Consider the following 26,722-nt stretch of genomic DNA (forward strand, 5'->3'; position numbering starts at 1 on the left):
GCAAATCATCGACGTATTGAATAAGGGTAGCGCCATCAGGTAAAACAATTGCATCAAGCTGTGTTTTTAAAGCCTGACTATATATTGATGGACTTTCACAGTAGCCTTGAGGAGCGCGTTTGAAGCGGAAGCTTCGGCCTCCTAAACTGAAGCCAAAAATATCCCTACTCTCCTCGGCAATCGGGATGCTGAAGAAAGCATTCTTCAAGTCAATCACCGAGAACCAGGTGGCAGAAGCTGGAATCATAGTCAATAGGGCAGTGATATCAGGAACAACTGGAAACTGTGGCACAACTATTTTATTGACCTCTCTAAGATCAATCACGAACCTGTAAACAGGTGGCTGAGAAGGGTCAGTACGTTTCAAAACAGGCAGAACAGGACTATTACAAACGTTGCCTCTTGTCTCTTCAATTACATCTTTTTCAATCAAATCATAAATGATCGCTAGCAACGCTTTTTCACCTTCACTAGAGATCTTGTATTGGGGGATGCGTGGCAATTTAACATTGGCTTTCAATGTCACAACATATGGCGGTATTTCCAAAAGACCCACATCATTAGGACCAGTAGCCCAAAGAATATCAGGAAGAAACGACAATTCGGTCGGAAGTTTATCCTTCGACAAATACATTGGAGAGATCACTTTCCTACCCAGTGTAAGTTGTACTCCCGAAGGAGAACAATATAACGTCGCATTCAATCTTTTCAACAAATCCAATCCTAACAAGTTTTCACCACAACCTGTCGTCAGAATAAGGGGTGCTTCTAATTCACAAGGTCCAACAGAAAGGGACATAGGACTAGAAATCGGGTTCCTAACCGGGGCGCCAGAAAAACCTACTGAAACATTCGTCTTGCCAGACAAAGGTGCGCCAGGGAGTTTTGAGTGCATAATAGAACTCTTTGTAGCACCAGTATCCAACAGAAAAGGCTCTGACACACCTGATGTAATCACCTTAACATAAGGTCCACTCTGATCTACTGGAACTGAAACAACTCCCTCTCTTTGTCTATGGCTGTCCTAGCAATCATTACCTTCGATATTCTCATCTTCTGCATAATAGTCGTCAGCATAGTACTGAGCCGTCCTACCAGACGCGTGATTTTGCTGGTCAAAACTATTCATTGAACTCTGAGGCGGAAGGGAACGCGCGTTCTGGGGGACACTTCCACGTCCTCTACCTCTAGGAGCTTGTTGAACACCTCGACCTCTTGCGCCAGAAGCACCATTCGTACACTGTAACAAAATAGGACAACTATACTTGAAATGACCCTCTTCTTTACAATATGAACACTGATTGGGACCTACAGGAACACGTGGTTGAGAATACTCGAACCTTTGCGAGTTTCTCTGAAACTGTTGAGGTTGCTGATAGTTACTCTGCCCACCACGTGGCGGATACGCCTGTTGTAAAAGAACCTTCGTTTTTAACTCTTTAGTTTTCTTTTCTGCTCTATCCTTCTCATCTTTATCCCTATTTTCGTAGTACTGTGCAGTAGCCAATATTTGTGCTGAAGAGGAAACGGCCCAAGAACTCTCTGAATCTTTCAATTTCTTACACAGCTCGGGAAGCAAATTGTGCACAAACTTGTCAACGAACAACCGTTGACCACCTTCTGTACTCATATCTTGACCACTGTGGTCGATAAACGTTTCCTCAAACCTGGTGAAGAAATCAGACACTGTTTCATCTTTCTTCTGCTTACACGCAGACAATTTATCCCAATTCACACGCATCGCAGGCATTAAAGTCTTCATGTAGGTAATGATCCTAGCAGGAAGTTCTGCTACCAAAGGCTCAGGCTTGGCACCACCAACTTGTCTATCATTTGCAGTAGTTTTAGTTGTTTAGTTTAGTTGTGGGTTTATATAGCGCTAGAATCGACTCCCGGAGGAGTATCTCCGCGCTTCGACCACTGGGGAACCCGTCCTGGCTCACCCTGAGAGATGGTCCCTAATGGGTATCTCTAAGGTGCGACCAAGCATCCCCGGCAGTCTGGGGGGGCCGGGTAGTAATATTAGCCCATGTGTCACCTAACTCCTGCGCATGATCTGCGCATGATCTGCATGGCGAATCAATCTCCACAAAGGCTGTGGAACAACATTCCCAAATAACATGTCTATGTCGGCTAAATTCATAATGCATGAGTCTGCAGTCTGTGATAATTCCTTATAATACCCTGCAGGGTTTTTACGGGGGTCAGGCAAAGTCTGCTTAAGGGCTAAAACTTCAGCTCGCTTCCAAGGAACATGTACCCAAACACGCTGAAAATGAGCTGGAGCAGCAGCAATGTTATTAACGGCATCAGCCGCAACGGCGTCCTTCCATACCGGAGGGACTTCTCTCATTGGGTACTGTCGCACTGTCTTCCTAACTGAGGAGTCATGTTCAAACAGTGACTGAGAAGGATCCTTATTCCTAAAGGGCAACAACGTCGCAACTGCTTTCTCAACATCGGAACCCACAATCGTGCCCTTTGAAAACTCAAACCGTACACGGCACAACTCAGGCGGATTTGTTTCTAACTCATTATCCTCCAATTCCTCACAAAGGAAAGCACACATTTTCTCAAAAACGTATCTTTGTTTTGGCGCGTCCCATTGACGGAAGACATCCATAACAGACTATACATCATATTTAAAAGGGAAAGTAACCCATTTACGCGCCATATGGTCAAACACTTCTCTCTCTCTCTCGAGAATCAGGCAGTTGACTACGCGACTGCTTACGTTCCGAATCAGGGGTCACACCAGCTGACCCGAAAAGAGGAAATATAATGCTAGCAACAGTATCAGTCATTCTCTGTCGGATAGAAAGAGAAGTTGACAAGAGAACAGGAGGAAAAACAGGGGGAGGCAAGGCAGACGCAGATTCAGACACAGAGGCAGTATCGGGAAGAACACCAGAAGAGGCAGTCGATGTAGTAGACAAAGTCGTAGGAAGTACAGATGAAGCAGGTAGCAAAGTCGGCGCCCCTTGAGGGGGCTGTGCCATAGGAGTAGGAGCCAACTGAAGAGGAGCGAGCGGCTGTTGAAGAACCTGAGGCCCAATAACCGGAGGTTGCACAACTAAAGGTTGCGGAGGTGCTGTAGCACTCTGCACATAAGGGGGTGGCGAACTCAACAAGTGTGACATTAAAGGATCTTTCTCAATTTCTTTTGCTGCGTCTTGCTGAAGAAGCGGCAAAACTGGATAACATTTATCAATCACCATTTTACGTTGCCTGTGCAACTGCTCACTCATCTGTTCTTCTTCATTATCTTTAAACTGCATAGCAGCTTGCATTATCGAGATACCCTTTTCTCTCTTATTTCTCTTTGCTAATTTAATTTCCTTCTGTTTAGCTTCCTTACGCCATAGGCGGAAAGAGTCAAACATTGCTGGCCGGGCTTTCTTCTTAAAAAGTTTAACCTCCAGATTATCCAGAATCTCTGTGTCAAAACTACCATATTGGGGCCATTTTAAAGCACCATCTTTCCTGGTGTATCGGATCCATACTTCATTATATGTGATGGGGCCTACGCCATGTTTCACATATAGTTCATAGGTTGGAGTTCCAATCGGAGGAACCGGACACGAGTCCTCCAATCGGGAATCCCTATTACAACCAAGACAAAACAAATTTCCAAGTTTGCTAAGACCAGGCATCTTCGCTCTCTAGTCTAGCTTCAAACTTCAAAGGATTATCGAATACGATAGTCTCGTGAATACACGAGTCCCTCGGCTTTGGTACTTGCAAGTTCCAAATCAAAGATCCCAAGGGGATACCAAACTAAGAACCAAACTAAGGACTGGGAGACGCTCCACTTATACTTAACTGAGATATCGATGACGTCACCAGAAGACTCGTCTATCGTTTCGCTCTACCAAACATCAAGGGTCCAAAACAGGGCGATAGTCAGGGCAGCAGTCCTTCGTAGCCGTCGGGAAGCGGGGAACCTCGCAGCAAAGACTTTCGGACCACGTCGACATGCAGGGGTCGATGAAGTGGCGGCCTTCCTCCAGAATTTTCACACAAAGCTCCTCACGAACCTCTGGCTTGGACCGGTACCGCTGAAATCGCCCCACGTTGGGCGCCAACTGAAGTACTGGGTTTTTTCAGAACCCAGCGGTGCCAGGGAACACACCCTAAGACTTCGAGTTCTTCCTGTTTCAGACTACAGAAACACATAGTCTTCCTGGTGAAGTCAAAGATCGTATTTATTGGCTGCAACCAGTAACAGGTATCCTAGAAGTACAACACGGTGTATATTCTCAGGAGACTGCTCAACCTTACAAGCCAGCCCTCTCTTTTTATACAAAATATTATGCTTTAGGCAAACATTCCTTATTTTACAGTTGACCATTCACATATTTTCACTACAAAGAAAAAGCAGAGTCATGATGACAAGCCCATATTTCTGTTTGTCCAGCCCTCAATTAATTATCCCGCAAGGCTCAGTACTTTCATCAGATATCGACGGACCCCCAATAAAAACAGGCACCTCCTCCTCGTAAAGCAAGTCATAAAGGAAGAAACAGGGACAGGTGTGTGTAAGATTAGGCATGGTTTGTGTGTGATGAAAAGGTTTTATGATATGTTGTGCCTTGATACTAATCTCATTCGGCCACTGGGAAAGGAACTGGCCGGACAGGTTTGGCTTCAGGCAGTGGAGTCAGCTTGCCCAGGTCACAAAGGAGTCAGCAAAGGTGTATGTGTCCTTCAGACTCGATTTTTGGCCTAGTCATTGGCCTATGTGAGGGCAATCACAAAATGGCTGCCATTCAATGGAAACCGAGGGTTCAGAACGGAAACTATGATTTCAGGGTGATTTCTTCACCCGAATATGGCGAAAATGCTTGTGCATAGTATCCTAGTCATTCTCGGTCTGCTGATACCAACATCGTCATGATACGACGATGTTTAGAACACGGGTCCAGAATTTTCAGTACCACAACCAGAGTCGATAGCCATAAATCTCATCGAGCAACAGAAAACTTGTATTTATGGTATGAAGGTCATGTTTGAGAATATAAGAAAGATCAAGCTATGAACAATCACTATTGAGTAAACATTTGTAATCAGCTCCAGTAATTCACTCTGGCAGCAAACAAGCTGCTTAAAAATACATGATTAGGCTATGTTAGTATTGCCATTCATTATTTGCATTGTTACATGCTTTCTTACAGGGTAGCTATATTCCCAAAAAGTAAACTCAACTCAGCTCCACTCCTACCCACACACATTCAGGAAATTCCCAGCACAGGAGAAAAGAACACGTTTTCTCAGTCTGAACCGCAGCCTTGGGCAAGACATCACTTTTTAGCAGGTTCATTGGGACAAAGAGAAAATTCGGACCTCTTTCTTATGCTATGTTGCATATATTATCATTGGGCATTAGAATAGTGGGTTAGTTGGTAAACACACAGTGGTGATAATCTCTACTTCACCAGCAGATCCTGGATACCCTGGATTTCAGATTATAAATGCTTCAAACCACATCAGACAAACAAAGCCTACTTCAAGCTAGGAGTGTCCCCTCACGCCTCAGATCTGATCTTCAGCTGCCACATAGGAGTGATGGGCACTGTGGTCTAGAAGAAGGCAGGTATATGGTTCATCTTTAATTCCTTCCTGGATGCAGGGCAGGGCACTGGCATTTCTGCACTTCGTTTTATCTCTGTGATGAAGCTCTAGGGCTGCCCATTCTCTGTCCTTCAAGTCAGATGGACAGTGAGAAGGGCTCAATGAGCAGATAAATGTGAAGAGCATGTCCCGAGGTCTCTTTTTCAACCTTCTTTTTCCCTCTTGACAGGAGAAGAAGTGAGTGGTGCTGCAGAGAAAGGTTTAGGGTAACAGAAATATCAATGTCTAGCTCCTTTTGTTAGCAAATTGATTCTCAGTGGTTTAACACAGAAAAAAACACATTGTTTGGTAGAGAAGAAAATGTTATTCAGACTTCTACTTTCTTTCTTAAATCGCCAAAAAGTTGCCCTGCAAAAAAGTAAGAAATAACATGGTGCCCGAAGATAAAATCCCAAAGTGGCTTAAATTAACATCCTTTTTGCCCGTTTCTCAAGAAGCACAAACAAAAATAAAAAAACAAAACAGAGGAAAAACACGGAACAAAATTAGAAACAATAATGATATGGCAAAATATAACAAACTGAATGATAATTTGCCACAACATTTGATTTAGATAGTTAACTCAAATGATGATATAAGGTCAAATATTGTTATCCAAATTCGAATCCCATTCTTCAGAAACAAATCAATTCAGGAAATGATTCTAGCTGTACATCATGATCAGTACGAATTTGTGCCAAGGGGGATCCACTTGGCTTTATATGTGACATTTGTATAGAACATCGGTTCCTAACCTATGGTGCAGGAGCCTCTGGAAGTCTGCAAAGGCTATTTAGTGGGTCTGTAACGGCTTAGAAAATTAAATAACTTTAAAAGTTGAATAAAGTGTATATAAAAGCAAAATTGAAAACTGAAAAAATTAAACATTCTGTAAATGTGAATGAATTCGAAATTGGAGGCTAAAAATGATGCTGCTATCCACAGATTGATTCATGGGACAGTGCAAATGCATGAAACAGACTACAGTATGGACAACTGAATTTAAAAAAAGCTCCAACCTTCCCATTAAAATTGTCATTTTTTGGGGGGGTATATTTGTTTGTGAATTAAATAATGCCTTGTTTTGTGGTTCACATCATCAAAAATGCTTAGGATGGAGTTCCCGGCTACCAGTAAGGACTACGTGGGGGTCTCCGGATTCCAATAACTATTCATTGTGGGTCCCCGGATTCCAGTAATGATTAAGTGGGGGTCCAAGGAAGTCAAAAGGTTGGGAACCACTGGTATAGTACAATGGCGTTGGAGACCACTTTTTGGTGCAGAAAAAACTTCAGTTTACTCTGGAACTATTTCTTTCCAATAATTGTGTAACACATATAGGCGGCATTTGTTGTTGGATCCAAATAGTATACTGCGCACCAAAGGCAGAGTTTAAGGCTGGTGACACTTCGTAAAAGTCTTTCTTTCAGTATAGAAACTAGACAAGAATGTGCCTAGTTTCTCAGGCGTGGATTAATCCCCACTTGAAAGTGTTAATATGACAGGGTGGACGAGCTAATCTCCTAAAGCGCAGATGAGCTATCCGCATATCTGGTAACAGTGGCGGTGCGTCCTTTGGGGGCGTTGGGGCGTTGCTCCCCCGCCCGCAGCTTCCTCAGCGTCTCTGAACTTAAGTAAACTGAGAGTTTACTTAAGTTCAGAGACGCTGAAGGAGAACTGTCAGTCATGTCAGTCAGTATGACGTTGGACCGTTCACCCCCTTCAGAGTCTGAAGGGGGTGGGCGGTCTAGCGTCATGTTGACTGAAAGGCATTGTCTGGGGCAACAGGCAGCAGCACACAAGTGCGCACGAGTGGCGACGGAGGGCGAATTTTTGCACCGTGCCCAGTCATGCGCACTAGTGTTTCCAAAGACTGGCGCATGCCCATTAGGAGAGCGAGGGACGAGCCAAGGCTCAAACCTCGGTCTCCTAATGGGCAGGCAGGCGGTGCGTAAGCCTGCTCTAAGCCAATCCTGGCGCTGCTCCAGCGCCAGGATTGGCTGAGAGGGGTCTTGCCAGCAGTGATGGGCTGTTCCAGTGTAGGCGCCAGAACGGACCCGAGGCGGCGCGGACCCAGACCTGCTCAGGTAGGATTTTATTTTTAAAAACCCCACCCCCACGCGAACCCCGTCCCCCCCCTCACCGCCCCCTCCCCCTCACCCCCACGACACGAGCCGAGACTGGTCAGGAATGATTAGTGACAATATGGAGGAATGTGTAAAACTTCGAAAACCGAGATGTTTCTACAAATGACCAAAAGACATATCTTCGAAAAGTGTGACTGAAGTATATCTTTGGCTGTATTAGGTGATCAATAAAACAAAACTTGAATTTAGAAGGCATCACCATGTTTTTATTAATTTAAAACGGTCAAAAAAATTATAAGAGTTGATGTATTGAGAACGGAGTGCACTAGCCATGCACAGGCCTTATGCAATGGAAGCGGCAGACCGAAATTATCTGGCCTTACTGAGGGTCCAGACGCTTATAAGTAGGTGATTTATTTTGTATTCAGTTTGCGTTTATTACGTTTTATAGAGTGATGGTTTGTGTCCTTTCTGACATCACAAAGCGCTACGGTGCAGGTACATACTGAAGTGCCTCTTGTTAAGTGATTCAGTGTGCTCGTAGCTAAATTGCCCTTATGTTTACTTTGTGCCTTGGTAATGGATAGAAATCAGAGAACAGAACACAACCCTCCGGGAAGCTGCCTCGTTTCCTAGCGCTCTCTTCACCTCCATCAGCCTTGAAACGCCTCGTTAATCATAGGTGCAGATACCACGTAACACACTAACACCGCTCAGCGTCCTGGTAGGCACACACAGGAGGGCTCACTTGATTTCACTAAATGTGAGACCTGAGATGGACAGTAGTACAGCAGGACGCTTAACAACGGGAGTCACTCACTTTAGACGAGGGAGCGCTTGACAAGGCAAGTTGTGGCTGGAGGAAGTTTACTGTTGTTAATTTAACTAGTAGTTACATATTTGTTTGACATGTATGGTGCTGCTATTATTTTATCTTTGGGTTCAATGTCGGATTAGCTTGCGGCAGGGCCAATAAACAGAGACCTTTGCTTTATCATCATGTCTCCGCTCCTCATTTTACCAAAAATGTGCGGCTGGTGACTTCAATGTTTTTTATTGCTTCTAAACACATTTGTTGCATCTTTTGAGAGAGTGAGGAGAGGCTCTCTTTTGCTGCACAAGACCCGGCGGTATAAAGTGTGCGTGCGCGGTCATTCCTGCATGGATGCATTCGGCAGACTTTCGTTTTAGCTGGACGAGTGGGTTGTTTACGTGGCATTATTCGCTCTCTGCTTCTTCTCCAGGCCATTTAGATTCCCTTGGGCAGTGAGTTCACGCTGTAAAATAAGATGTACACACTACAGTAGAGCGCGCTAAGCATACATTTGTAATAACCAATTTATCATGCCAAAGTAATTTGTGTAATGTCCTGGCGCAGAGCAACACTTCAAATAATGTAAATAAAACTATTGGATGAACGTCAGAGAGGTGCGTTTCTTCTGACTATCCCGAGTCTTTGCAAAAGAAATGTCACACTTTTATTTTAAGATGGCTTCCTTGTTGACAGGCCGTGAACAGAGTTTAGTACTGTGTTATGTGTTTTCTTTTAATTCCTTTATGCCCCCTGCTCAATGCCTAAGATGTGCATTGTTTTAGTTGATAACAACTGAAACAAGCATTTGCAATGCAATGAGATGCTAGTTATGCCCATGGCAGCTTCACCCAACCTGTGCCTACTAACAGCAAACACACGATAAACGCGCCATGCACAGACCTGCAAACAAATGCACAAGCCAAACCCAATGCACACAGGACGCATAGAGCTAAGACTATATACATTGCCACTACACCCCAGCACACAAACACCTCACCCTCTCTGCATACCACCAGACACAATTCTACACGCATAACCTACAATCTAACCCCCCTCATATAGGTCTACAATCTGCTATAAACTACCAACAGAAAGTCAAATGATGTCTGCTCACTGCCCCATGAAATCCAAGCGGTTTACTTGCAGTTAAATGAAATAAGGCATTTGTTTATTGAAAGGTTGTTTGTGCATTGCTGATTGGATATAATGAATTGCTGCTTCCAAAGTGACAGAAAAGTCGTATAACTTTTGGTGCCGGATTGAATGCATTGTAACAATGAGTGAACACATTTTCACTCGGAACTGGGCAAATTGTCAACAGTGCTAATGGATCATGATTGTTAATGTCAAATTAAGAGAAGGTCGTCCCAGATAAACATCTTTGTTTTTTGCTGTGTGTAAGGATGAGCGCTCCACAGGACTGTGTTGTTGTTGCTGAGCTGGGTGGTCAGTTGTCCATTTCCGGCCTTTGCAGGTACTTTCCCCACGGCATCTCTTGCCGAGTCTCTCTAGCAGTGATGCAGTATTGTGCCACAAAGTGGGTGACATCATGTTCGAGCTGCCTGTTTAAGTTGATTTGGTCAAGGACGCGTACTGTTTGTTGAGCTTGCAGTGCTTTGCCTGCTGTCTGGCTCTGGTGCCTTGTCATCAGACCTCAAAGTGGCTGACACCTTCCTGCTTTCTCAACTTTGCTTGAAAATGCACCATTTGCCCACTATTTTTTCAAAGTTTTAATGGGGGAACCCCTCCCCCCCAGCCCTCCGTCGGTGGTTCAGGCTCGCTCGCTACTCTCGCTCGCCGCAATAAAGTACAACAATTGTTTTACGTCTGACCACTTTCAAATGTCACCAGCCGCCACTGTCTGGTAAACCTACCCTTGTCGGACCCTTGTTCAATTTACTTCAAGAAGGAAATTCGACAAATACGCATATCGGTCCATTAATTAGGGAAAATCGGACACTTTTCCCTTGGTGCAGGGATAAATATTATCTGATAGAATAGGCCATCTTTTATAGCGTTAGAAAGCTTTTACGTACAATGGGTTGCAAATTTCAAGAGCTGGAGAAATATTCTTGACGTATAACATGTACCAAGCCTTTGATAATCTTGTTAGAGACCACTGCTAAACCCAACTATGGCAACACTTTGATGATGCTAGTTCTAGATTCTTTTATACTTTGGAAAATACTTCACATAGAAATCCCAAGTACATTACTTTATTACGACCATACAGCGTCTTCCTGCCATCTATGTTGAAATATGCAAAAATCCTCAACATGCATGCTTGTACATATTTGTCGAACAACAATTAACTGACATTTTCAAGTTTCTATCAATTGTCAATTTTCTTTCTGGCAATCTTGAGACTAACTGTCCTTTTTGGTCATTTTCTTCCTCAGGCAGTGATAAGCGGCTTAAAGACCACATGCAAATGCCATGGAGTGTCTGGCTCCTGTGTCGTGAGGACCTGCTAGAAGCAGCTCTCCCCCTTCCACGAGACAGGCAAGCTTCTGAAAATCAAGTATGACAATGCCGTGAAGATTTTCAGCGCCACCAATGACGCCGTGGGGCACTCAGAACTCATGGTTTCCCCAAAGTCTGGACACTCATTTTCAGGCCGAACCCCCCGCAACACTGACCTTGTGGCCATTGAGGATTCACCAAGCTTCTGCCGGCCCAGTAAGTACTCGCTGGGCACTGCTGGACGGTCGTGCTCACAAGGGGCCAATTGCGAGAGCATGTGCTGTGGGCGGGGTTACAACACACAGAGCCAAATGGTGACCTTCTCTTGCCACTGCCAGGTGCAGTGGTGCTGCTACGTGGAGTGCCAGAAGTGTATGCAATTGGAGGAGGTGTACACATGTAAACCGTGAGCAGTGCCAAGAAGACAGGAGTGGAATCAAGGAAAGTGACTAATGCAGGAGTAAACAAATGCAAAAACAATAATAAAAAAGTGGACCAGTTGGTACTGGAAAAACACGACTCCACTCCTGAATTAAAGAACTCATCTGCCTGCAGATGAAGCACAGTGCCCAAGACTAGTGGGTCTAATCTACTCCGAAATTAAGTTGTAGTTGAAAATCAAGGAGGAGTCATCCCCTTTGCAGTGTTCCTGAATTTTCGGACTCAGGGGTTGTCTTCAAGAACATCGGCAACGCTCAAGTTGACAATTCTGTAAGGGAGGTGAGGAAACGTGTGAGAGAATATTACAATATTTTATATAATACATTTTAAGCACACCTCCTTGCTCCATATTTTATTAACGGCACGTGCACAGATGCAAACGCTCGTAGCATTTCTCCTGACTAGCGTGCACTGGCCACAGGTCGAGTGGATGTTTTGGACTAGCTACCTCTGCCCACCCCAGGAAGAGGCGACCGAAGCTGCAGAAAGAGGCCTCGCCACGCGGCTGTCACACGGGAGATCAAACAGAACGTTGGACGCTAAGGTCCAAGCCGGAAGTGGTGAGAATATGCCTGACCCACGGTAAATTAACACGTGCATCCGTCGAGAAGGGCGGAGGGATGTTATTGCAGTCTCTCCTGGAAGAGCGGGAAAGCCTGTCATGTGTTGAACGGGGTGTGGCTTGATGCCAGGCTGCCACCATACGCTCAACTTACTGACACTGGCCGCCGCACTCTGCCTGCGAATCAGACCAGGTGGGAGAGACGTAGAGACTACATGATTTCGCCTTCTGGCTAAACGACTGGCTATGGAAAGGCAGAGACTGGAAGAGTTTACAACTTTACCAAACTAACTGACTCTGGCTTTTTCTGTCTACAAAAGATCTGGAAAATTGCAAGCTCTTAGAAGTTGGCTACAGCCCAGTATGAAGCACTATAAAAGAACTGGACGGTGGACCCACAAATTATGATGCACCCCTGTCCCCAGGACTGTGGGAGTAATGATTTCTCAGGGTTGCACTCGATGGACCTGCTGGAGCTGTCAATTCATGTATAAAAATCAAATGGAGCGCGAGGGCATTCCCAGTGGCCTTGGGTTAAGTTGGCTTGAGAAGGGATGGGCAAGTCGAACTTTAGTGACCCTTGGTGGGTGTGAGAAGATGGACAACGATAGGAGTTGAAGAAGGAGATTACATAATCATAGTTACATAAGCAATGACAGTCTACGGGTAGGTCACTTACAGTGAATTGCACAAGTGTGATGTGCCAAAAAAGAGGTGGTGTAGTAGTTGAAACATATATAGTGCCACTCAAGGCATAGTTCTCTCACAGACAACATATGTATTCATGGCACAGCAGTTTGTGGGAACAACAGCTTACAGATGTGATCCTTAACTTTTGTATTGAATTATCAAAAGGTTTAGTGTTCAACCAAAATTCATTGACAGCTTCCACTTGCCTTTATAGCATTAGATGGGCTGTCTCCTGCTTGTTTTTGAGTCCTATAAAACTAGTTGAGGGAGGGGCCGGGGAGCCCTGCTCCATATCACCATACTCTTAGTAAGCAATTAATTCCCTCCGTAGTGTGCTCAAGGATGCGCAAACAGAGGTCTCTGGATCGCAGCCGCACAGCGCAACCATAAGTCTCCCGCCACGAGGATTTGGGTCTGGGAGTGTATCCTTCTTGGAAGCTGCTTATCGTATGGGCAAACATTACATTAAACATGCAGGTCTGTGAGCGCAGATAACCCATTGGGCTGGGGCCAGGTTGGCGACATGTATTTCACAGTGCTCACACAGTCCAGGCCTCTGTTCCCACCACCATGATCCTAACAAGGCCCCGTGACTGCTATCGCTCATGGAACATTGTCGTGCACAGAGCACAATATCTTACTGTGTGCTTATCATTGGGTGTTGCCCATGTCATGTGTCTTTGATTCAGAATCTACAATCTTGAGTGAAGGTATGCCACTGAGGCAAAAAGAGAGACGTAATTCCAGTTTATGCCGCCTTTGAAGTACTCGTGTGAGTGCCGAGCACAATCTTCAGTCTGTGAGTCCTTTGTACTTGTAAACAAAGCAGGAAAGCGTATGGTGACGTGAAAAACCTGCGAGTGAGCGTGATTCCAGAAGCTAGAAAACGGATGGCCCTAGACCAGCCAGGTGGCTCTTATCTGCTGTCTAGGCTATGTCTCGTTTCACACTGCTTCCTGTAACAGCGAACCCTGCATTTCCAAGCCCCCATGTGCCTCTTCCTGCAATTCATTTACAGTGAGCCCAGCCCTTAATTTTTTTCAGTGGTAGAAGGTGGTGGGCGCCAGCACTCATTTTTGGAGACCAGGATTTTTCGTCATTAGATTTTGACTGCGAGGAAGAAAAAAAGGCAGAAATGGGGAGGAGACTCAGGAACAGAAAGATAGGAAGCAATGACAAAGAGAGAAAGCAGGGGTGAAAAAGAACCGTAAAGAGCTATATAAAGAGACAGCAAGTTTACAGTGATTGAAAAAAAGACATGAGGTGTAATTAAAACTATACAACCTTGGCATTCTGCAGCACAGGCGGCTGGCATGTAAAAAAAAACACAACCCTGAAGCTCCACCCACTATGTGCCCATATTTTTCATTGGCTTGGGTCATTGTCCTTCATAAATGCTGGCTTTTTATTCGTGAATAGGCTTGTTAGTCCCGCCTTAGTACTTCTGTTGTTACACGGTATGTCCTATTTAGTCTTTAAGCATTATTTTCTTTCATGAGTTTCTCCTACTGCAGGCACGACATGCTTTCCTGCAACATTCAGCACGCCATGCGCGCTTTCACTTTCCAAGCAGCCCGGGACAATGGCGGCCGCTTCTTTGAACTGAAATAGGTCTTGCATTTACAAGAGTTTGAGCTATTGGCATTGTAAATGACAATACCTTTTATTTATGTGTTAATTATCAAAACAGATAAATAAAAGTCATGGGGGCATATGTATCAACATCACCATTTGCGATTCTCAAATAGCGATTTTTAAAGAATCGCTATTTGAGAATTGCAAAACGGGATGTATTTAAAAAATTGCAAACTTTTTGCGATTTCTTAAAATTCCTTAATTGCGATTAGCAAATTGCGAAATCGCAATTAAGGAATACCTGCCCATTCATTTCTATGGGCCAGGAGACCCATAGGAATGAATGGGAAGTAATTCTCAAATAGCGAATTCGCAATTTGCTAATCGCTATTTGAGAATAATTTCAAAGGTGCAAGGGTGTCATGATGACACCCTGATGCACCCCTGAAATGAGCATGTGTGTGCATATGGCGCACATACATGCCCTAAGGGCATGTATGAGCGTCACGTGGCACTTTGCAAAATTAAAAATAGTGCATTTTGAAAGTAAATCGCAAATTACCACCAACTGGAAGTTGGTGGTAATTTGCGATTTCTTAAGGATAATTCGCACAACTTGGGTGCTTTTTACATTTCATTTAAGAAATCGCAATTTGCGATTTCTTAAATGCTTACGCAAAATTAAGAAATCGCTAAATTAGCAATTCCTTAATTTTGCGATGGGATTTTGCCTAATACATCCCGTTTTGCGAATTTTTAATCGCAAACGCTGTATTTTGCGAATCGCAGCGTTTGCGATTAAAAATTTGCTTGATACATATGCCCCATGGTCATTTACAATGCCATTAGCTTAAACTCTTGCAAATGCTAAACCCATTGCATTGCAAATACTTGTCTACAACTTAAGCTCTGACAGCCTCTCTCATGAAGGATCTCATTTTATCGTTCTGTCTCTCTAAGCACATATTGCACATTTAGGCTTTGTGGTGGTCTACAATGCTGCCATAAATGAGGCTGTTGCAGCCAACATGACACAATCTCCCCCCACTTACATCAAGTAACAACAACCAGGCCCTCTCAGAGGGCCAAGGAGGCCGTTTAACTCACAGCCTTTGAGACCTGAGCCATAATTCTGGATTCAACTAATAATACAATTTTAGCAAGTGTCTTAGGTCGTCTTAGAACTTGAGCCTGTGGCTTGTGCGACAACTGCGTAACCTTCCATGCCTCTATCAATGTGCTTGGTCTGAGTTCTTACTCTCTACCGGGAGTCCCCAGAAGTTGGATTTCCTCTTCCTTTCTCCAATACCGTCTGCAGAACCTAGATATTTTCATTTGTTGTCCCAATTCTCAGTCTTTTTTTTCTTCATAGGTATGGCATTCTCTTGAGAGGTACAACAACCTTGTCAGTTTGTCTGCATGCCTGCTATGGTGCATTGCAGTCAATGGAGATTGTTATGCTTTGCTTGATTTACCATTTTTTTATCGTTTATGCGAATTAACCTTTCTATTAAAACTATATTTTGGTATCAAAGGTGCATCAAAAGTGCCATTATGTCCTGACGCATGGCTAAAAATCCCAAGTTGTGTTTATGGAGAATGAACCTCAAGCAATTGTAATAAGAGTTCTTACTCCCCATTAGGATCCTGCTTAGAATTTGAGTGAGAAGGAATTTACCTTGCTAAACAAGTTTTTGTTTTCAAATTGTCTTTGATTTCCCGTTCTTTTATGTAGACTTTAACACCCAAAGGTGCTCTTCTATCTTGAGCTTACTCCATTGACAGCACTCTAAAGACAAAATGTTTCCACCTCTTACAAAAAGGTAAGCTCGTGAAACAAATTGGGCCTGATTCACAACTTAATTCAGACACCTACGTCCATCTTATGAGCGGAATGGCATGATTTCAGAATGCAAATTCACATTTGCTGTTCACAAAATTTGAATTTACTCGTAAATAGATTTACTCTGTATATATGAGATTAACTCAAAGCAGGAACATCTTGCAGAAAAGGGGAACACCCACAAGCCTGTGAGTTTTTAGGTAGACCCAACGTTTTTTCAATGCACCTTTCCACCCTGGATACGATCTGAGATTTAATATTTTCCTGTGGAGCAAAAAAAGTCAGCATTCGCAAATGCACGTTTGCTAAGCCTTTCCGCTTATTTGAAGGTATGCATTATGTGGGCCAGTAATTTAAATAAATGTTAGCAGCTTTAAAAATTGTAACTAGGGAACAGAAGAGGGTCAAGACTTATGGAGGATTTGAAAAAAACCCTTCAATTTTCAGGACTCTGTAAAATACAAATGGTGTGCCAGGGCACCATTTGAGTGTGTTAGAATGGATTTTTATACCTACGTCACGTGCACATGAATCTGTTAACATCTAGGGGGCATGTTGATGCCCTGAGAATACCAGGTAAGGAGTTTCACAAGGGAGCAATCTAAAAAAAGATGAGGCAACCATTACATTGATAAGGACACATATGTTGGGTTTAATTGTTCAGTTGCTGCATGAGTACAGTTACTTACATACGCACCATGTCATCATATGTAGCTTCAGACTGCCGACCAATGGTTAACAAGAGATGGAAAACAAGATATCTCAGATGCGTTGCTGGGTTGCAGAATACAAGTGAAGCACACACATTTTTTAGGGGAACAGCTTCCAAACCCATGAAAAGGGCCAGGTTGTGATTTCTGGCCCTCAACTCTGGCAGAGTACCTGTCCATGCTATACCTAGGACAGAAGAGGCTCCTCACATTCTGTCTGCCTTTGCAAACATTGGGATATAATAAGGCTCGGAACTGGCCGATTACCGTTTGCAAAGGTATGACATAGGCGGAAAATATCATAGGCTGTTACATGCCAGAAGGACAAGTGATTAGATTGTCCATGGGCACCGACTCTGGGTGCCATTTACACTTAAAAGTCCTTCACCTCCAGAGGGAAAATAGACTTGGATACAAAGATGACTGATGCATGGTATAAGCAGAAAGTGTGTTAGAGACATCTGTGAAAAGTCTACTAGGTTACTCTCCACATCACTAAAACCATCATCTCTTTCTGAAACACATTGAGTCTGTTAGCGGAAGGGCAGCATCGGAATGTGCATGGGACTGGATCGACCAAATCTAGGCATAAAATCTTTTAAGACGAAAGTCAGTCCTGAAAAAACGGACTAGATATTTTGAATTCACAAGTTTTTTTTCCTTTTTGTTCATGTGGACAACTGCCTTTCTGGCGATCTTAAGAGTATGTGCACCATCCACGCTCTGGATCGTACCCAGTCGTGCACCACCTTAAAACCTCTTTCTCAGGTAGCCACCACAGTAGACAGTTTATGTTAAAAACATTTGTTGTCCGGATTCAGATGCATATTTGGTGGGAAAAATCTGTCCGTGTAGATTTCTATGTTGACATTCTGGTAATTGCTTTCTTTGTAAAGGTAATTTTCCCTATCTTAATCCTGTGGACAGCACCTTTATTCTTTGTGTATGCTTGGTATTCCTTCTTTCTTAGTTACTACTTTGCACCTGCAATCAGCACGATATGCCTTGGTGGTGCCTATATTTTAAAGGTTTTAAAGAAAGTGCAACAATGAATGATACAAGGTAGAAAAGTTCAGCATCAGTTAGGAAAAAAAACTTTTTTTTGTTGTAAAAAACAAAACAAGTGCAGGGGCCAAAGTGTCTCTTATTAGCCCACCATTTTATGCTGCTGAATGCGGAGGTTGCCAGATACCAAGGCAGCTTAGTCTTGATTCCAGATGGGGCCACTTTGTTCCATGATCCTACACGTCCAGTCTCTAATGTCAGGCTTTGACGGTTTTTTGTATCCTTGCTTTCTTCCGTCACTGTTTTCCGAACTTTCTCTTCCTCCTTCTTTCTCCCTTTTCAGTCTTTTTCTTTCTTGCTCTAGTTCAAAGATTGATCATGAAAAACAAGTCCCAGCCCCCCAAAATAAGTACTGGTGCTCTTCAATGGCAACCAATTGCACAAAGTAAGCACAGTTTTCAAGAATTTTCTGGGTTAGTGGATAAACTCTTTTAGTATCTATAATCACTTAGCTAATTCATTAAATTTAAATTCATTCTTCAGGTTAACAATTAGTGAAAGACTAAAGCTGTTGGTCAATGGTAGGTAGGAGAGTATCTATTTATAGAACAGTAAATCATAAGTGAGGTGCAATGGAGTAATTGTAATTGTAATTGTAATGGTATTTGTAGAGCGCGATTGCTGCCCATGGGCGTCCAAGCGCTAAGCTGACCAGAAGTGACGGAGGAGGTGCTATGGTACAGTGGGTTTGTCAAACAGCCATGTTTTTAAGTTTTTGCGGAATGATAGAAGATTTGAGTTGGACCGGAGTGGGAGGGGAAGGTCGTTCCAGAGCCTGGCGGTATTCAGCGAGAACATTCTTCCCCCTGCTCTGGCTCGCTTTACTCTGGGAATGACGGCAAGGAAGGCCTCCTTTGATCGTAGGTTCCGGTTGGGATGGTAGGGGTTAACAAGATTTCTGTTGATCGCTGGGCTTGTGTTCCAGAAAGTGCGGTGCGCCAGGCACAGTGCTTTGAAGGCTATCCTCTGCCTCACTGGCAGCCAGTGGAGAATTTTTAGGGCAGGTTTAGCAGACTGAGTGCGCGGGATTTCTAGCAAGGAACGAGCTGCACAGTTCTGGACAACCTGCAGTTTTCGAAGTGTAAACTCAGGTGCCCCCATGTATAGGGCATTGTTCGAGTCAAGGCGAGACTGGATTAGCCCTTGGACCGCAACCTTTTTGGCTTCTAGTGGCAGCAGTGGAAGAACCTTCCTCAAGGTTCTTAGAAGGCCAAAGCATGTGGCAGATAGTTTAGTGGCCTGGGTGGAGAAGGAGAGTTTGCTGTCCAACCATACTCCCAGGCTCTTCACGCTTTCCTTTGGGGTGGGGGGGGGGACCCAGTGCATTAGGCCACAGGGAGGTGAATGGAACTGGAGAAGGTGGGCCTAGGAGCATGAGTTCCGTCTTATCTCCATTTAATTTAAGGGAGGAGTTGGTCATCCAACCCTTTATGTCCTCTAGGCAGTGTAGCAGATCGGCAGGGGAGCACTTACTGTTCTCGGTGGCCAGCGAGACCACCAGCTGGGTGTCGTCGGCGTATGACACGATTTTGATGCCATGTGGTTCGACGACACTTGCCAGCGGCCTCATGTAGACGTTGAACAGCACAGGGCTCAGGGAAGAGCCCTGTGGTACTCCGCAGCTCAGGGGTTTGCTTGAGGATACTGTTACACCGTCGAAGATCTGAAACGACCTCCCAGACAGAAAGGATTCCAGCCACCTTAAAGCGTCACCTGAAACTCCGATGTTATGGAGACGGTCCAGCAAGGTGGAGTAGCTGACCGTATCGAATGCGGCGCTTAGATCAAGGAGGATCACTGCCACTGATCCTCCTTGGTCCAGAATCCTTCTAGTATCTTCGGTGACTGCTAACAAGGCGGTTTCTGTCCCGTGTTGAGGTCTAAAACCTGTCTGAGATGTGTGTAACAGCGAGTGATCCTCCAGGTACTGCACCAGCTGGGCATTTATGTGCTTCTCTAGCACCTTGCTCGTCCAAGGAAGGAGTGAGATGGGACGGTAACTTGACAGATCGTTTGGGTCTAGGCTCGGTTTCTTTAGCAGTGCCCGTACCATGGCCTGCTTCCAGGCAGTGGGGACAGAGCATGCAGAGATGGACGAGTTCAAGAGATCCAAGATTACAGGCAGGATGGTTTTACTTGCCTGCATCAGGATATCTGGAGGGGCAGGGTCACGGGGAGATCCCGACTTGACCGCACGGGCCACTTTGCCTAAAGTGTCGAGGTCAAGGGGGAGAAAGTGCTCGAGCGACGGCTGGCCTGGACGGGGGGGTGGTCTGAGGCGAGATGGTTTGAATGCTTCCGGGGGGGTAGCTGCAGGTGGAAAGGTGGAATAAATTTTTGAAACTTTGTTATGGAAAAAATCTGCAAGCTCGTTACATTGCTTCTGGGATTTGATAGGGGGGGGAGCCGTGGTGGCGCTAGAGCATTGTTTTATAATTTGGAAGATTTCCTTAGGTTTGGACTTCGCTTCCATTATTTTCTCTGAAAAGTAGGTAGCCTGGGCTGCTCTAATCCCTTCTTTATATACCTTGATGGCCTCTTTATAAGAGGTCTTCTTTTCTGGGAGGAAATCTAGGCGCCAAGCTCTCTCTTTTTGTCTGCAAGTGCGTTTTAGCTGTTTTAGAGAGTCAGAAAACCATGGGGCAGATTTCTGAAGTCTCTTAGAGGAGGATTTACGCATCGGGAGAGTGGAGTCTAATGAACGGGTGATCCAGTCTCTATAGATGTCATTTCCCACATTAGGATCCGAGCAGGGGGAGGGGCAAGTGGAATCCAGTTGGTGCAGCCAGGATTCCAACGGGAGTTTTGACCAGTTCCTCCTGATGGTCACTTGAGGGGGTACTTGGGGATTTTTATAAGTGGCCCACGAGAAGGGGACCAGAAAATGGTCTGACCACGGAAGGGGGATGGGTGGATCAACCGTTAGGTCCAGGCAGTTGCTGAAAATGGGGTCTAGCAAATTGCCTTTTCCATGGGTCGGAGCCGCCACCAGCTGGGTGAGTTGGAGGGCCTCCAGATCTTCTAGTAAGTTCCGTGCGATGTGATCAGTAGGGGAATTAAAATGAAGATTGAGGTCCCCCAGAATCGTGTGGTTGGCTGATGTGAGGGTTCTTTCCGCAATGATTTCTGGCAGGGACCTGTGGAACATGTTTGCAGGTTCCGGGGGGCGATAAATCAGGGTGCCTGAGAAGGAGTTGTTTGCATCGAACTCTAAGCAGAAAGTTGCGCTTTCACAGTCAGGGATAGTGTCTGCCGAGAAACGGCATTGGTACTGGCTTTTCAAGATGATCGCCAGACCTCCGCCTCTGCCGACCGGTCTATCCACTCTGAGAATGTGATAACCTACGGGTAGTGCTCGCACCACGTCTGGATCGGAGTGGGCAGTGAGCCATGTTTCTGTCAGGAAGATTGCGTCAGGCTTTTTCTCCTCGAGCAACATGGCAATCTCCGTATGGTGTTTCGGCAGAGAGCGGCAGTTTAATGCAAACATATGGAACACCTGTACCTTTGCCGACGGAGTTTTGCGGAAGAGGTGCTTGCATCCCTGACATGAGCTGGGTAGTTCGGTGGGGACATATATAAGAGGGCATTGGGAAGTACAGAACCTACCTATTTTGTGTAGGGCCGCCGAGCTATAAATCCTGCTCTGGGCGGGGAAGGGGCCAGGGGTTGTGGCCCTGGGTCCCGGCTGGTCGCGGACGGGCGCAGACGGGCTTGCCTTTGGCGCGCCTTCGGCGCGCAGACGGCGCTCCCGCTGCGCTCGTCCGCTGCGCTTCCTGTAGATGCACATTTGTAGGGCGAGGGGGCGTGGCCTCTAGTGGGCGTGTCCGGCGAGCGCGCCTGCTCTGATGGCGGCCGCTTTGTTATTGTAGTAGCGCTACAGCGTATGCACCGCTGAGTGCTTCAGGGGGTCTTTTGGCAATTCAATTGGTTTAAAAAACAGATTTAACAAGTGACACCACACAAGATTTAAAACTTGGATTAAGTAAGAGATGCCGTCAACATTTCAAGTCCTACATATTATCTATGGAAAAATGGCAGGCTTTAGACCGTGTACTAGCTACCAAAAACCCAGCAGTGAATGGAGTTAACGGACAATTTTCATTTTTATATTTTACATGTATTGTACTTTTGTATATCTTTTTTATGCTTTACTGGATACCAGAAACAATATTTTTCTACCTCAGATGTACAGCTTTTAGGATAAAAAAATATATATGTCTGTTATTTATAGCTTTTGTATGCCAAAAATAAAAATACATTTTTTACGGCTTTCTGGTTGTACATGTCACTGAGTTGTACTTAATATAACCTTCACTCTGTATACTTTTTGATATTTATATTGTTTTGGCTAGAGCCATATATTAGTTGCATTGTCCATCTGCCACTTCTGCTTTGTGCTACTTCTTAATAATAAATATTTAAAATATTTGATCTTGTTTCATTGCATCTGTATCACATTCTGTTCTAAGCCACGTACCACTGAGCCTCGCCACCAATTGGGCTGGACTTTTGACTTCTTCACTTGGGCGATCTTTATTGCCGGTCAATTGAAATCTCCTGTAATGGTGACTCTGTAGGAGAAAATATTGAAAGATGTTGGTGAGGAGAGCATGAAGGCCTGTTGGGAATAGTTAAACGAATAGATACCAAAACCTGTTTCTATAATGCAAATTTGTACTCCGTATTATCACATTGCATGTTATTCCCCATTCAAGAGGAAATATCTCAAAATCACTGGATTTCGGTGTGGGTAAATATTAAAATAATATGTAATACAGCTACCTGCTTTGGATACATAAATCTCTGTAAAAGCCTTAATCTTTTCCGTTTTCAGTGAAAATTGGGAAAGTGAGGATTTTTTCAAAGAAATCCATACATGATTCACAACAGGCACTAACAAAAATAGATATGCTTCACATATTTTGACGGACTTTTTCAAGACAAATGGAAACCGATATAAAAACAAAAAGTGTATATATCAGTCATATACTTTCAAGTCACATTCAGATTCACATAGATATTTGAGATATTGTTAAAAATACAAACAAAACCTGGTGTAGCCCTTCGCTTCTGAACCGTGAACTGTTCTGTCTTTTCTATATCCTCATGGGCAGTCAATGGTTACTGGGCAGTCATCTAGTGAGTTTGGATACTAGTGATGCTCTAGAGCCTTCTTTCCTTGTGAACTGCAGAAAAATGTCAAATGTTCCTATTTGTTGCTTAACTCTCTGGGGGTAGTGAGGTCGCGCACTCAAGATTAATTTTATTAGGTGGAGGCTGCGTTATGGATGGCACAATCAAATAGCAAAGAAACAAGAATTGCCAAAGCTATAGTTCAGGATTTAATATGCTAACATATGCAGTGTTGGCACATTACAGGCCACAGAAGGCAAACGCGAGAGTGTACACAGAGGGCTATAAATGTACGGTTGTCTCCCATTCAGTTTAATGCAAGTACTTCAGGGGATGCAAAAGGATACATCTAAACAGTCAATATTGTAAGGTGAGAAATGAATACTGCACTGGACCAAGCCAAGATGTGATTGACAAAGTCTCAAGCCAATAGCTGAAAGAAGCTGATCGAAGAAAATAAATGGTTGAAAGGGATAGACCCAAAGTCTACTTTGTATATTAGAAACAATAAATCTGTTTGACAGCTGCGTTGTCGAAGGCCAGACATAATAATGGTTGATGCCCAGTTAGATGTATATTTTTGAAAACAATATACATCTTTATTGGCATGATGAATGATAGAACAGTAAAAATAAGAATCGTCAAAGCTGCTAATTACTTCTTAGACTTTGATATGCCCCAACCATTATTCCAGTGCTTGCATGTCGATATATATTTGGTAGCTCTATACTTATGGCCAATTTTAGGTTTGTGGAAAGGCTGATACATAAAGTGCCTCATGTGACAGGACAAACATTTTTGAAGAAGATGATATGTTGGAGGATATGGAATAAACACATTTGATTAAACGTGGATAAATTGTAAAGTATTTTTGGTACTAAAGACGGAGTGCTGTGCGTTCGGTTGGAGTGCTACCTCGCTCCTGTTTCTGAAGTGAAAGGCTGATCATGGCAGCAGAGGCTCCACGAGCACCGGAATGTACTCCTATTTACAGAAATTTGAATCGCAACCGATCACTTGGGACCACAAAGAATGGCTCACACATCTGCTTTCTAGCACACCCACACACATCTCAAGATGTAATAATTGTAGTATGTGTATCGCTGATATGCAGGGTATGGCACGATTCAGGTTCCTCAACGGGTGTGTTTGCACAAGACGATTGTTTCAATAGTTTCTCAGCATTCCTATTCAAATAATAGCCAGGGAACTCAACAGCTAGGGTCAATGTTGCAGCGGCGGCCCCAGGGCTAAGGCGGAGGAGCGTCGCCCCACTTTTTGAAGCAGTGAAAGAAAGGAAACATAATAATCCGAGGTTATTATCATTTTTGTCTTCCTGCTGAGGCATGTTTGCAGGCGGGGCAGGGCTGCTCCGATGACAGAGGAGCAGTGAGAGGAGTGGTTTGCCCACTCCAAGTGCATATGAATGTTTGGCTGGCCTCTTGGGCCGGCCAAACAGACATGTGCACTTTGTATGTCCTCCTCACAGGCTGCATTACAGCCTGCATGGAGAACATGCCCAGGCTCCGATTTCCTGGCTGAGCGCCGAACCACGGCACTCAGACCAATCATAACGCTGCATTGTAGCACTGTGTTTGGCTTAGGGGAGCCTGGGGGCTTACCAATCACAACGCTGCATTGCAGTGTTGTGATTGGCTCAGGGGAGCCTGGGTACTTTCTGATCCGGCACCAGGGAAGAGAGGGTGACCACGACACGGAGGAAAGACCAGGCATCAGGTAAATGTTTTTCTATTCTTTATTAACCTTCCCCCCACTCCCCGCTATTTGCAAACACCTAAATTCCATCATTAAATCCATCACTCAAAGAAATGAAAACATTCTAGCACCTATATCATTAGATGTGCCACGAGCAAGGGACAATAAGGCCATTCTGCCGCTTCCGCATTTTCATGCTGGGCTGCAGGCTTGGGTTCGGCTTTCAGAGCTGGCTGGGTTGCCATGGTCGCATTCTAATTATGGCTTCCTGCAATGTGAGACTTGGTTTTCCGTCCAGCCCAGCCAGTCGTGGGCATGCTTGTTGATTCCAAGATTCGATCAGAGATCAACCTGCATTCTCTAGACACTGGGCTAATGACAGAGGTTGTCCTGCACGGTAATGTAGGGGAAGAACTTTACAAAGATGAAACCGCAATACCTCGAGCACAATTGGAGCTAAAGAGAGCAAATGTCCTTAATGCTTGTGTCCATGTTACTTTTTATAATTTGTCAGATGATTCTCTGGTGTGGGCTGATCTCTTTTGAGGTAGGACCTTACATCAGATGTCTAGCAGCTGAGCCCCAAGTCCACGAAGGGAGTGGCAAGTTCTCTCCAAGGTATAAAGTCCATTTCCTCTTATTCTTTACACGTTACAGGAGATCAATCCTAGACCTTGGTTTCAGATTCACACACAATGCTGCAAATGGTCCATGCCTTCATCAGGTCAAGTGTAGAGAGGTTCTTCAGGGTCACTGGAGATCTGACTTACTTAAGCCACAAGGATGCCAATATATATCTCACATACTCCGGGCACTGGTGTGAACATCGGTGCCCAGTCACAATGGCTGTTACTTTGAAATTCAGGAAGTGGGCCAAACCACGTTCAGAGCACCTTCCCAGGTTTTGCTCACTGGAAGTTGAGAGGATTAGAGACTGGGATATGCACTGTGTCCACATTGCCAAGCTCCTCTTTCAGAGTATATTGTGACTCTGAACACCTCCAGGAAGAGGAGGAATGGATCCCCAGACCTGTTCAGGCTCTAGATGTCCTGATGTTGCACAAAGGCAGCGCTGTTTGTGCATTGGGTGCCCAACACCAGGTAGAGAAAAACAACTTTGGGAAGGAAAGCGTGGCTTCTGAAGGTGCAGAACGAGGAATCATAATGACAAGGACGCATTTTTAGAAGGAGTCAATCCACCATGATGCTTACAAACTTCAAAAGAGTATCCATTTTGGTTTATACTCCTTCTAAAAGAACACCAGCAATACTGTCGCCTCAAAACATACGACATACGCACTACCCCACACTGAGAAAAGAGAAGTCCCAGTTACAGCAGACTGATCGTATCTTATCCCACCATAAGGGCCAGTAGGCCTCTTACCCAAAGGCCTATGCCTCTGCAGTCAATTACATTGCTCACTGTTGAAATGTCCAATAGACAGGAAAGACAGAGGTCACAGAACTAAGGCAAGAAGCCACATTTCACAATGGGAAAAGGGGGAACCTTAAAAAACCACACATCCGAGGCCACACAAGGTTTTTGAAAAAAAGTTTAAAATCAGCACAATTTTGTAAATTGGTGTCACATACTGTACATTTGTCTATACATAGAACCCACAAGTCTATGGGTCACCTTGAGTCAGACAAAGTACCTCACACAGTTTATTGAATTGGGTGCATACATTGTCTTTACCTGAAGAAGTGAAATCCAAGTGTGATTTTTTTTCAGAAATATTATAGTTTAAAGCATCATTTATTGAAACAATGCGACCTCAATTATTAAAAAATACGTAAATTAGATTACCACATTGATATGTAGAGGAAACAAATTATGTATGAAAAATGCACTTCGTGTGGTTTATGCTTAAATACTGGCACAGGAATATGTATGATAAAACAATTGAAGTTCAGTTCAAATCAGTAATATGACCCTCAGTCACTCCACACATGGACATCTTTGTAAAGTTTCGCACCATCTAAGAAGAACAGATTTGAAGACTATCATCC

At 44.3% G+C, this 26,722-nt stretch overlaps 1 protein-coding gene and 1 long non-coding RNA gene across 2 annotated transcripts in view; one reads left to right on the forward strand and one right to left on the reverse strand.

The window, feature by feature from the left end:
• Positions 1-11,384, forward strand: part of LOC146869870 (protein Wnt-9b-like) — a 76,144-nt gene extending 64,760 nt beyond the window's left edge. The window contains 1 exon segment of the mRNA XM_085599680.1: positions 10,911-11,384. Within this exon segment, the coding sequence (XP_085455806.1) occupies positions 10,911-11,384 (474 nt within the window).
• LOC146869869 (uncharacterized) overlaps positions 1-26,722 on the reverse strand; it is a 151,484-nt gene that overhangs the window by 85,459 nt on the left and 39,303 nt on the right. The window contains exon 2 of the long non-coding RNA XR_014981517.1: positions 22,341-22,434. This is a non-coding gene — a long non-coding RNA (uncharacterized LOC146869869). The remainder of the gene's footprint in view (positions 1-22,340; positions 22,435-26,722) is intronic.

Source organism: Triturus cristatus, chromosome 1_1, assembly GCF_964204655.1.
Source record: "Triturus cristatus chromosome 1_1, aTriCri1.1, whole genome shotgun sequence".
NCBI classification, from domain to species: Eukaryota; Metazoa; Chordata; class Amphibia; order Caudata; family Salamandridae; genus Triturus; species Triturus cristatus.